Source organism: Cherax quadricarinatus, chromosome 7, assembly GCF_038502225.1.
Source record: "Cherax quadricarinatus isolate ZL_2023a chromosome 7, ASM3850222v1, whole genome shotgun sequence".
Lineage (NCBI taxonomy): Eukaryota > Metazoa > Arthropoda > Malacostraca > Decapoda > Parastacidae > Cherax > Cherax quadricarinatus.
Window position 1 is genome coordinate 56929270 of NC_091298.1, and position 13386 is coordinate 56942655.

General features: G+C 43.2%; 1 protein-coding gene across 2 annotated transcripts in view; it reads left to right on the forward strand.

Annotated features, from left to right (window-relative positions):
- Window positions 1–872: 872 nt before the first annotated feature.
- LOC138851024 (protein big brother-like) overlaps window positions 873–13386 on the forward strand; it is a 157483-nt gene continuing 144969 nt past the window's right edge. The window contains exon 1 of one of the 2 annotated variants that reach the window (XM_070082506.1): window positions 873–1249. In XM_070082506.1, coding sequence (XP_069938607.1) covers window positions 1049–1249 — 201 coding nt within the window. In that variant the 5' untranslated portion in view covers window positions 873–1048. The remainder of the gene's footprint in view (window positions 1250–13386) is intronic. The other variant, XM_070082507.1, reaches the window with a different exon arrangement.

Consider the following 13386-nt stretch of genomic DNA (forward strand, 5'->3'; position numbering starts at 1 on the left):
AGTCAGGAAGACAGGGAGACGGGACAAAGAGATGAAAGCAGGGAGGAAAGGAGAGGGAGCGTGGAATGAAAAGAAGATGGTAGGGAGGAAAACAGAGGGAAGAGGGATGAAGAGAGGTAGGAAGGGAGAAAAAGAGAGTAATGAACGAAGAGGGGAAGGCAGGGAGGAAAGGAGATGGAGGGGAATGAAGCACCAAGGAAGGCTCGGAGAGGAAGGAAGGCAGGGAGAGGGAGGAGGGCAGGTAGAGGGAGAGGAAGGAGGGCAGGGAGAGGGAGGGAGAAAAGGAGGGATGAAATGACACTTTCAATTGAAGCAGAAAATTACCTCTTAGGTGCCATCCCCTGAAATATGTGACGCCCAGCACCTAGGACGAACCCAGCTCCTCTAAACGAGGGGAAACCCAGACGTCACATCCTAGCAAGAACAACAGAACTTGCAGGAATACCCAGATCTATAATTCCTCTCCCGGTGGACATACTGTAGTGAGCAGTGTTTGGCAACACGTCTGGCATCTTGCCACTGGAGAGGAAAAACAACAGAGTGGGCTACCCACATCTCCTGCGTTGCCATGTTGTTACCAAGGATAATAACTGAATTACTGAGTGTTTTATCGTACGAACGATGCGTCCTGTAACGACCTGTTACCGACATTATTCACGAAACTAACTTTTGTTTTTCCCTGACTGTTAAGAACGGTTAGGGATAAAACTGAGAGATTCGAGACTGTCTGGCAGTGATGCTGCGGCATCCCGGCAGAGGGGATGACAGCCACGCTGGCCACTGATTGGTTAACCGCAGCTGGCCACGCCCACGAGGGGACACACAGCGTACTCACTGGTTACCTGGTGTAGTTCCGCCCCTGCCCCGCCCTCACTCCGCCCCCGGCCCCGCCCCGGGCCCCGCCCAGCACCAACAATGGCGGGGCGAGGAAAGCGAGGCATCAGTAACCCACACAACGTTACCTGGTGAGCATCACTGTGGTGTGTACGCGAGTGTGTCGGTCCCCCTCCCCCCCAAGTCGTGCGTCCATCGGCGCCGTGTTTACAAGATGACGTCGTCCCTCAACGAGCAGATGACGGTGTCAACGACCATGCTGCCGCATTACGAGTCACCGCTGCCCGCACTCTACGAGCCGCAGCCGCAGCCGCCCAAGCCGCGGCTCATGTTCAAGATGCCGCGGGTTGTGCCAGACCAGAAGACCAAGTTTGAGTCTGACGAACTGTTCCGTCGCCTGGCCAGGGAGACAGAGGTGAGTCTGGCCTCACGTTCTACACCCCTCTATCAGGCTCTGCACTGTCTGTCAGGTGCCAGGATCACTATCAGGCACTGCAGTTCTCTATCAGGCTCCAAGCTCACTCTATCAGGCGCTACATCTCTATCAGGCTCCAGATTCACTCTGTCAGGCGCTACACCTCTCTGTGAGGCTCCAGATTCACTCTGTCAGGCGCTACACCTCTATCAGGCTCCAGGCTCACTCTATCAGGCACTACACCTCTCCATCAGGCTCTGCATCGTCTGTCAGGGTCCGGTTCCGTCTATTAGGTTCTAGGTTCAATCTATCATGTTCTACACTTATCTATCAGGCTCTAGGTTCGGTTTATTAGGCTCCAGGGTCGGGCTATTGGGCTCCAGGTTCGGTCTATTAGGCTCCAGGTTCGGTTAATTAGGCTCCCAGGTTCAGTCCATCAGGATCCAGGCTCATTCTCTCAGGCGCTACACCTATCAGGCTCCAGACTCTTTCTATTAGGCTCTAGGTTTAATCTATCAAGTTTTACATCTGTCTATCAGGCTCCGGGCTCACTTTATCGGGTCCAGGCTCTACACTCAGTCCATCAGGCCCAGGCTCCACACTCAGTCTATCAGGCCCAGGCTCAGTTTATCAGGCCGCACGCTGAATCTATCAGGTTTAGGCTCACTGCCAGGTCCCCCATTCAATCTATCAGATCCAGGCTCAGTCTATCAGGTTCCACACTCAATCTATCAGGTCCAGACTCCAGGCTCAGTCTATCAGGTCCAGGCTCAGTCTATCAGGTCCAGGCTCACTTTATCAGGCTCTAGACTCAGTCTATCAAGCCTTTACACCTATCACACTCTACACCTGACTCTCAGGCTTTACACCTGTCAATCGCTCTGCACCTGTCTATCAGGCTCTAGGCTCAGTCTATCAGGCTCTACACCTAACAGGTCCTACACCTGTCTATCAGGTTTTACATTTGTCTATCAAGTTCTAGGCTCAGTCTAACAGGCTCTACACCTGTCTATTAGGTTCTACACCCGTCAGGCTGTAGGTTCAGTCTATCAGGCTCAACACCTTCATATCCGGCTCTAGGCTCAGTCTATCAGGCTCTACACCTGTCTATCAGGCTATAGGCCTGTCTATCAGGCTCTAAACCCGTTTTATCAGACATCAATCTAAATCAATCAGGCTTTACATTTGTCTTTCAGGTACTAGGCTCTATTAGCTCTACATCTGTCTATCAGGTTCCTGGCTCAGTCTATCAGGCTCTACATATGTCTATCTGGCTCCAGGCCCAGTCTATTATCTACATCTATTAAGCTATAGGTTCAATCAGGCAACAGGATCACTCTACCAGGCTTTACATGTGTGTATCATTCTACAGGCTCTGTCTATCAAACTCTGCACCTGTCTATCAGGCTCCAGGTTCAATTTATGAGTCTTTGGGCTCAAGTCTGTCAAGCTTTAATCTTCATGTATCAGGCTCTACATTTATCTATCAGGCTCTACACAAGTCTTCAAACTCTGCACTCAGTCTATCAGGCTTTGGGATCAGTTTACCAGGCTCTTGACTCAGCCCATCAGGCCTTGTGCTCAGTCTATCAGGCTTCTGAGTCAATCATCAGGCTCAAAACCAGTCTATCAAACTCTAGGATAAGTACCAGGCATGAGGCTCAGTCTATCAGGCTCTACACCAATCTATCAGGCTCTGTACCAGTCTATCAAGCTCTAGGATAAGTACCAGGCCTGAGGCTCAGTCTCGCAGCTTCTACACTAATCTATCAGGCTCTATAACAATCTATTGAATTCTGCGTTTAGTCTATCAACGCTGGGATATTCTATCAGCTCTGGACTAAGTCTATCAGTTCTGGCATGCCTCTATCAGCTCTGGAGTAAGTCTATCAGCTCTGGCATGCATCTATCAGCTCTGGACTAAGTCTATCAGTCTTGGCATGCATCTATCAGCTCTGGACTAAGTCTATCAGCCCTGGCATGCATCTATCAGCTCTGGACTAAGTCTATCAGTTCTGGCATGCATATATCAGCTCTGGAGTAAGTCTGTCAGCTCTGGTATGCATCTATCAGCTCTGGGCTAAGTCTATCAGCTCTGGACTAAGTCTATCAGTCCCGGCATGCATCTATCAGCTCTGGACTAAGTCTATCAGCTCTGGCATGCATCTGTCAGCCCTGGGCTAAGTCTATCAGTTCTGGCATGCATCTGTCAGCTCTGGACTAAATCTATCAGTTCTGGCATGCATCTATCAGCTATGGACTAAGTCTATCAGTCTTGGCATGCATCTATCAGCTCTGGACTAAGTCTGTCAGCTCTGGTACGCATCTATCAGCTCTGGACTAAATCTATCAGGTCTGGCATGCATCTATCAGCTCTGGACTAAGTCTATCAGCTCTGGCATGCATCTATCAGCTCTGGACTAAGTCTATCAGTCCTGGCATGCATCTATCAGCTCTGGACTAAGTCTATCAGTCCTGGCATGCATCTATCAGCTCTGGACTAAGTCTGTCAGCTCTGGTACGCATCTATCAGCTCGGGACTAAATCTATCAGGTCTGGCATGCATCTATCAGCTCTGGACTAAATCTATCAGCTCTGGCATGCATCTATCAGCTCTGGACTAAGTCTATCAGACCTGGCATGCATCTATCAGCTCTGGACTAAGTCTATCAGTCCTGGCATGCATCTATCAGCTCTGGACTAAGTCTATCAGTTCTGAGAAGAAAAAAACTCAAAAATCTCTCTCTCGGTCTCTAAATGTGTTTGAGCTCTCAAAGAGAGAGAAAGCACTAAGCTCTATGATGATACTCTCAAGACCTTGAGCGTATCTATGAGTATAAGAGCTCTAGAAAAAGCAAAAGAGCTGTAGAAAGAGTATAAGAGCTCTAGAAGGAGTATCAGAGCTCTAGAATGAGTATAAGAGCTCTAAAATGAGTATTAGAGCTTTAAAATGAGTATAAGAGCGCTAAAATGAGTATTAGAGCTCTAGAATGAGTATAAGAGCTCTAGAAAGATTATAGGAGTCTGAGTACCTCTGCAAGTACCTGAGTTGCATTGGACCCTAAGATAGAGCACCGGACTCTAAGATAGAGCACATGACTAAGATGGAGCACCGGACTCTAACATGGAACACCAGGCTCTAAGATAGAGCACCGGACTAAGATGGAGCACTGGACTCTAAGATGGAACAATGGCCTAGCAGATAAATCACTGGACTCCAATATAGAGCACTGGAGCCTAAGACAGAACACCAGACTTTAAGACAGAGTACTGGGCTCTTGATCCAAGGAATTAGAGCTCCCCTGCTCTGCCTAGGGTCAAACTTTGTGACCTCTTATTCCCCCAAGCACTGTGTGACCCCTGTGAGTTTAGCGCTTAATAATAATAATAATAATAATAATAATAAAAGTAACTTTACTTATATCTGAATAAGTATCTTGGCGAATGGGTGAGTCTATCCGGTTAATGGGTGAGTCTATCCGGTTAATGGGTGAGTCTATCCGGTTAATGGGTGAGTCTATCCGGTTAATGGGTGAGTCTATCCGGTTAATGGGTGAGTCTATCCGGTTAATGGGTGAGTCTATCCGGTTAATGGGTGAGTCTATCCGGTTAATGGGTGAGTCTATCCGGTTAATGGGTGAGTCTATCCGGTTAATGGGTGAGTCTATCCGGTTAATGGGTGAATCTATCCGGTTAATGGGTGAGTATCCGGTTAATGGGTGAATCTATCCGGTTAATGGGTGAGTCTATCCGGTTAATGGGTGAATCTATCCGGTTAATGGGTGAGTCTATCCGGTTAATGGGTGAGTCTATCCGGTTAATGGGTGAGTCTATCCGGTTAATGGGTGAGTCTATCCGGTTAATGGGTGAGTATCCGGTTAATGGGTTGAGTCTATCCGATTAATGGGTGAGTATCCGGTTAATGGGCGAACCTGCATTGAAAATAGCAGGTTCTAAATGGGTTTACCAAGCCGGAAAACAATCCTAGTAATCTCTAGAATGACTATCAGGCTCTAGTAAGAACCTGCCAGGCTGTGAGATAAGCCTATATCAGGCTCGAAGATGACCCCGCTGTATGCTGAAGATGATTACCAGGCTCTAAGATGCTCCTACCAGGCCCTAAAATGAGCCTACCAGGCTCTAAGATCCACTTCTTTGGATCAATCCATTCCACCAGTAGAGGAGAAAGGCTTAGCTCCCACTGACTTCCCAGACGAGGTCAAGCGTTTGTTGACTCTGTTGAACAAACGTCGTAAAGCCATTGCCTTACCAGGTGAGAAGATGGGTATAACGAACTTATTGTCCCATCGTATCCCACTTGAACCTGGTACCAGACCTATTTATATACCTGCGTACAGAATGCCTCATTCACAAGTTTGCTGTCGCAGAAGAATTGATCAATCAGGTGCTAGATGATGGAGTTATGGCACCTAGCAATTCATCCTGGAATGCGCCCTTGATTATAGTACCTATGAAGGACGGTAATTTGCACCTAGTGATTGACTTTAGGAAGTTAAATGCGAAAACTATTCCAGATCGCTTCCCACTTCCTGTACTTGGTGACAATTTATGTAACATCGGAGATAACAAAGTCTTTTCGACCCTGGACTTGTTACAAGGGTTTTAGCAAGTCCCTCTTCACTAGGACAGCCAAGACCTAACCGCATTTTCCACTCTTACAGGTCATTATCACTTCCTCCATATGGCTTTTGGGTTACGATCTTCGCCTATCACATTCTCGAGGCTCATGACTAATATCTTATGGTGTACTTAGATGACATAGTCGTCATGTCCGAAGATGAGGATACACACTTGAAATAACTTGATGTAGTACTTGGTAAGCTTGAAGAAGCCAATTTAAAGATCAAACTGTCTAAATGTCAATTTTTCAGAAGAGAAATCAAGTTTCTTGGTCACGTAGTCACTCTTAGAAGGGTTACGACTGACCAAAGTAACTACAGTATTAAATTTTCCATCTCCCAAAACTGCTGATGCCGTAAGATCCTTTGTGGATCTTTCACTGCCAATTTTTCTTCCATGGCAGCTCCTCTAACTGAGTTGCTTAAGAAAGATGCTCCTTTCGTTTGCACCTTCCATCAAGAAAGAACATTCCAAACTCTAAAAGAAAAGCTAACATCTGCTCCAATCTTGAAATTTCCAGATTTTTTCTAAGCCCTTCTATCTGACAACTGATGCTAGTTTACGTGGCATAGGTGCCGTACTAGCTCAGAAGACTGATGGCAAGTACAACGCAGTTGCATTTGCTAGCCGAGTCCTTACGAAGGATGAACGTAATTATACAGTAACTTAACAAGAAGCTTTAGCAATAGTATGGTCTTTAAAGCCCTTCCGAGACATTATTTATCAGTACCCTGTTCATGTCTTGACAGACAATACTTCACTGATATCTTTATTCCAGAACAACCCACTGGAAGGTTAGCCAGATGGACCCTGACTATCCAAGAGTCCAATCCTACCTTCAACACTTACCTGGCAAGTCAAATGTAATCGGAGATGCTTTACCATGACATGTTAGTATAGTAACAGCAAACCCTCCATTTAGTGCAGAGGACGTAAAGAATGCTCAAAGAGCGGATCATATGTGGTCTGGTGTGGTTCGATTCCTGCTCCAGGAAGATCTTATTCTGACTGTGAAACCACCAGCACCCATCAGTGACTTTGTCATGAACCACGAATTACTGTATCGCACACCCGAGCTGAGTACTCCAAGCAGACGGGTATACCAGTTATTAATTCCAGTCACTAGTAAATGTAGCCTTACAGCTAGTTCACGATGTACCAGGTGTTGCACACCCTGGTATGGATCATTCAGTAAAACAAGCCAGACTGAAATACTTTTGGCCTCGTATGGCAACTGATATTTCTGAGTATGTTAAGAAATGTCTGCATGCAACACAAAGGCAGTGTTAATTGTCCTAATCCAATCCAGGTGGAACCAACTACTAGCGAACCATGGGAAAGAGTTGCGCTAGATCTGTTAACTAATTTCCAATGTTCTCTCCAGAGCAACATCTGTGTGTTATGGTAGACCATTTCACCAGATATTGTGAGTTAGTTCCTATTGCAGATAAGACTGCAGAGACAGTAGCTAAAGCATTTAAAGAATGCATTATCTGCAGGCATACCACCCCTAAGTCCCTAGTAACAGATAATGGAGGTGAATTTTGTAATGAGATTCTTGAAAATTTGTGTACCTTGTACAAGAACTCTAAATCTACCATTGTTCCTCATCATCCTGCCAGCAATGGGTTAGCGGAACGAACCAATAAGAAAGTAGATGTCTTGAGAGCCACTATCAATCTCAACAGTGAAACTTGGGATGAAGTTATACCTGATGTGCAGTGTGCCATAAATTCTGCTTACAATGTTTCTATAGGTGACACTCCACATTATGCATTGTACGGTTTAGATAAGCCTTATGAGTTGTTATATTCTAGACTGAAACCAAAGTACAACCCTGATGATTGCATAGCAATTTGTACCAGCTTAGCTCAAAGTGTTTTTAGAAGAATCCGTAAAACACTTCATAAATCAACAGCAGAATTTACAAGAGTCGCAAACACTCGAACAAAGTCGACCAAAATTAAAGCAGGTTCGAGAGTTATGCTGACTAATTTTAACAAAACGTCTGCAATGCCTAAGCTTGATCAAAAGTTGGTTGGTCCTTATCGAGTAGTTGAACATATCACTGGCAATAAGTATAAGGTTAGAGAAATTAGTACTGGTCAGTATAAAGAATCGCATTTAGATCACATGAAGTTAGTATGTGATGATAATGATGTTCCTACCCAGAATAATGTGACAGACTCTGACAATCCTCCTGATCCTGTACTCTCTACCTCCCCTCGCGCCCCTCGCGCCCCGCCCCGCGCCTTCTGCTGCGCCTTCTGCAGTGTCGTCCGGATCGCCCCCGCTCCCCCGATTTTTTTTCCGATTTTTTTTCTAATTTTTTTTGAATTTCATGTGCTCTCCATCTCCTCGGATCAAATTTTTGAGGTTTCCCCTCCCACTTTCACCCCCCATCCCAATTTTTTTTTCTCGATAATACAAAGACTCCAATTCCTCGGATCAAATTTTCTCGAAATCAAAGTCTCCATCTCCTTGGATCAAGTTTTTTTGGATTCCCCTTCTGGGTATAAGCATTCAAAAGTCTCCACTTCCTCGAATCAAGTTTTTTGGATTACCCCTCCCACTTTTACCCCTACCCCAAATTTTATCGATTTTTTTTCTCAATAATACAAAGACTCCAATTCCTTGGATCAAGTTTTTGGATTCCCCCCTATGGGGTTTCGAAATTCTTATGATCTCCTCGGATTAAGGTTTTCTCGATAATACCAAGACTCCATCTCCTTGGATCAAGGTTTTCTCGATAATACAAAGACTCCAATTCCTCGGATCAAGTTTTTCTCGAAATCAAAGTCTCCATCTCCTCGGATCAAGTTTTTGGATTCCCCCCTCTGGGGTAAGTATTCAAATGAACTCCTCCTATGGGGGCATGGTGCTCTCTCTTACTACAGGTCTAAACATGTGTGACGACAGTATTCCTCTCATTAAGTTAAATGAAGTAAAAAGGGTGTTTACTCGGCTATGTCAGTGACGTCACATGATGACCTCACACATACAGGCTCAATCTTGTCGACTTCCCCCTATGTCAGTGACGTCACATGATGACCTCACACATACAGGCTCAATCTTGTCGACTTCCCCCTATGTCAGTGACGTCACATGATGACCTCACACATACAGGCTCAATCTTGTCGACTTCCCCCTATGTCAGTGACGTCACGTGATGACCGCACACACAGGCTGAATCTTGTCCACTTACCCCTACACATTTCATATACAACATAGGGAAAAAACATTTTCACTCTTAACCCAGGATAACCCAAATAATTTCACTTTTTTTTCGTTAATACCCACAACAATCAACAATTTCTTTACAACACAAGTCTAGACATTTTTTCTCGTTTTAACTATTTCATCTCAGGTCACTCCCCACGAAGTAACCTACCTTCTCTCCACCCTCCCAAACCCTCACACTCCCACCAACACCTCACAATTTTCACTCATAACCAACAATTTTTTCTCGTTTTAACTATTTCATCAGAAAAAGTCACCACAACACTTATATCCACTTTTCGATAAATTCACTAGTCACAATTTCACATATTACAAAGTTAATACGCACACACACCTCACTTTGAACACCTTCAAAACACTCTCATAAATCATTTGAATACTCACAAAAAATACCTTTGAACATTTTCCAAACAACACTGAAACACTTCCAAGACAACATTTTGAGTACTCCCAAATACACAACTGAATACTACTAAAACACCACTGAATACAGTCAAAACACAACCAAAATCACCATAAACTAAGATCAACACCCACATCACCCACATCACCCACAACCCACAATTTTTTCTCGTTTTAACTAATTTCATTAGAAAAGTCACAACAACCCACAACTTATAACCACTTTTCAGCATCTCTAGTTCGACAACATTACCCACAACCCACAATTTTTTCTCGTTTCAACTAATTTCATCAGAAAAGTCACAACAACCCACAACTTATAATCACTTTTCAACATCTCTAGTTCGACAACAACACCCACAACAACCCAAACAACCAACAATTTTTTCTCGTTTCAACTAATTTCATCAGAAAAAGGCACAACAACCCACAACTTATAATCACTTTTCAACAACTCTAGTTCGACAACAACACCCACATCCCACAACACCCACATCCCACAATCCACAATTTCTTCACAAAATACAACATAAGTCTAGACATTTTTCTCGTTTTAACTATTTCATCAGAAAAAGTCACCACACCACTTATAAACACTTTTTCAGCAACTCTAGTTCGACTACATTACCCATAACCCTCATCAATTACCAATTTATTCACATTTTTTTCCCCTTCTTTTTACTGAATCTTAAATGTAATACACATTCCTCTTTACATTACTAAAATTCTAATAAAATCCTCTCCATACCCATGTCCTTGTATCCACATAAATTGATAATATACTCGCATCAACTAATCTCACTACCCAACTATTGCGACATGTTTCAACACCCTCCATTCTTTTCCAATATATCATAACTTTTCAATTCTATAATTTCTTTTTAAAATATTCACACATTACCTTTTATTTTCAGTAAAATCTCCCCATATTTCATTAAATTTCTAATACAACCCTCCCCATACCCCTCTCCATCTCACCCGCATTTTCTTCACATCCACTCACCCGTTTCCCATCACACCTCTTCTGAACAAACACAAAATCACATTTCACATCCACAAATGCATCTCATCACCCATCTCAAATCCACTAAAAATCAATGTAACCAAGATATTCACAAAATTCTATAACCACCTAACACACACACACACACACACACACACACACACACACACACACACACACACCTAACCTAACCTAACCTAACCTAACCTAACCTAACCTAACCTAACCTAACCTAACCTAACCTAACCTAACCTAACCTAACCTAACCTAACCTAACCTAACCTAACCTAACCTAACCTAACCTATCCTAACCTAACCTAACCTAACCTAACCTAACCTAACCTAACCTAACCTAACCTAACCTAACTTAACCTAACTTAACCTAACCTAACCTAGCCTATCTTTACCTAACCTAACCTAACCTAACCGAACCTAACCTAACCTAACCTAGCCTAGTCTAACCTAACCTAACCTAACCTAAACTAACCTATGCTATCCTATCCTATCCTAACCTAACCTAACCTAACCTAACTTAACCTAACTTAACCTAACCTATCCTAACCTTTCCTAACCTAGCCTAACCTATCCTAACCTAGTCTAACCTATCCTAACATAACCTAACCTAGCCTAACCTAACCGAACCTAACCTAACCTAACCTAACTTATCCTAACTTAACCTAACCTAACCTAACCTAACCTAACTTATCCTAACCTAACCTAACCTAACTTAACCTAACCTAACCTAACCTTTCCTAACCTAACCTAACTTATCCTAACCTAACCTAACCTAACTCAAATCCACTAAAATCACTGTAACCAATAACCTAACCTAACCTAACCTAACCTAACCTAACCTATCCTATCCTAACCTAATCTAACCTAACCTAACCTAACTTAACTTAACCTACCCTAACCTAACCTATCTTAACCTAACCGAACCTAACCTAACCTATCCTAACCTAACCTAACCTAACCTAACTTAACCTAACTTAACCTAACCTAACTTAACCTAACCTAACCTAGCCTATCTTTACCTAACCTAACCTAACCTAACCGAACCTAACCTAACCTAACCTAGCCTAGTCTAACCTAACCTAACCTAACCTAACCTAACCTATCCTATCCTATCCTAACCTAACCTAACCTAACCTAACTTAACCTAACTTAACCTAACTTAACCTAACCTATCCTAACCTTTCCTAACCTAACCTAACCTATCCTAACCTAGCCTAACCTATCCTAACATAACCTAACCTAGCCTAACCTAACCTAACCTAACCTAACCTAACCTAACCTAACTTAACCTAACTTAACCTAACCTAACCTAACCTAACCTAACTTATCCTAACCTAACCTAACCTAACTTAACCTAACCTAACCTAACCTTTTCTAACCTAACCTAACTTATCCTAACCTAACCTAACCTAACCTAACCTAACCTAACTCAAATCCACTAAAATCACTGTAACCAAGATATTCACAAAACTGTATGACCACCTAACACACACACACACACACACACACACACACACACACACACACATGGAACACTTCCAAAATACATTAGAGTACTCCAGAATTACTTTGAACGACTCCATTTTTGGATATTTCCAAATTAGTTTTGAAAACTTTATCTTAAAATCGAACATTATTTTCTTGTTGGTAAACACACTCAATGGTAGAAATATTTACTCGATTTCCGAACAGAAACACATTCCTCGCTCTGAGAGACTCCTTGAGCTTATATGGGTCACCCCAAAGTATTGCGTCATGATTTTTGTACACCCCTTCCCCCTCCGACGACACCATGTAATGCGGTTCACACCCAAGGTAGATTTAAGATAATCATCTACACACACACACACACACACACACACACACACACACACACACACACACACACACACACACACACACACATCACTTTACTTTGAACACCCTCTGCACATCATTTGAACACCTTCAAAAAAACACCATCAAACACCTCCGAATACTCCCAAATCACTACTGATTATTACCAAATCACCGTCAAAATCACCAGAAACTAAGTTTAACATCACTATCCAACATCCTTTTTATAGAAATCCCCTCAAATCACTATAACCAAGAACTCCCTCCCCATTTGACGCATAAAAAAAAAGCATGAACACAAACCTAATACGCAAACACTTAGTACATGATCACCATCAACTGAAAACATATCTTGTACACACACATAATCTAAGACAACCACCAACTACAATCACCCATGTTCACTTACCTCAAAAATCACTAATATCACAGAAAACACTCATTTTTATAAACATTTCACACACACACACACACAAAAAAAAATCATATTTGACAATATCTAAGCGCACTCACCTCACTACCACCAACACACGATGTCTCACCTCACAGGACCGACGAGCTCACCTCCAGTGACGTCACACTCCCATTGTGTTACTTGGTGGTTGGTAACATCACACCCAACCCACCTTGTTTCAACCTGTTGTACCCTACCTAACTTAACCTAACCTATCCTAACCTAACCTAACCTAACCTAACCTTACCTAACCGAACCTATCCTAACCTAGCCTAACCTAACCTAACCGAACCTAACCTAACCTAACCTAACTCAAATACACTAAAATCACTGTAACCATGATATTCACAAAACTCTATGACCACCTAACACACACACACACACACACACACACACACACACACACACACACACACACACGCACGCACACACACACACACACACACACACACACACACACACACACACACCTCACTTTACTTTGAACACCTTCAAAACACTCTCATACATCATTTGAGACCACCTTTTCTCAATACCTCTCATCCA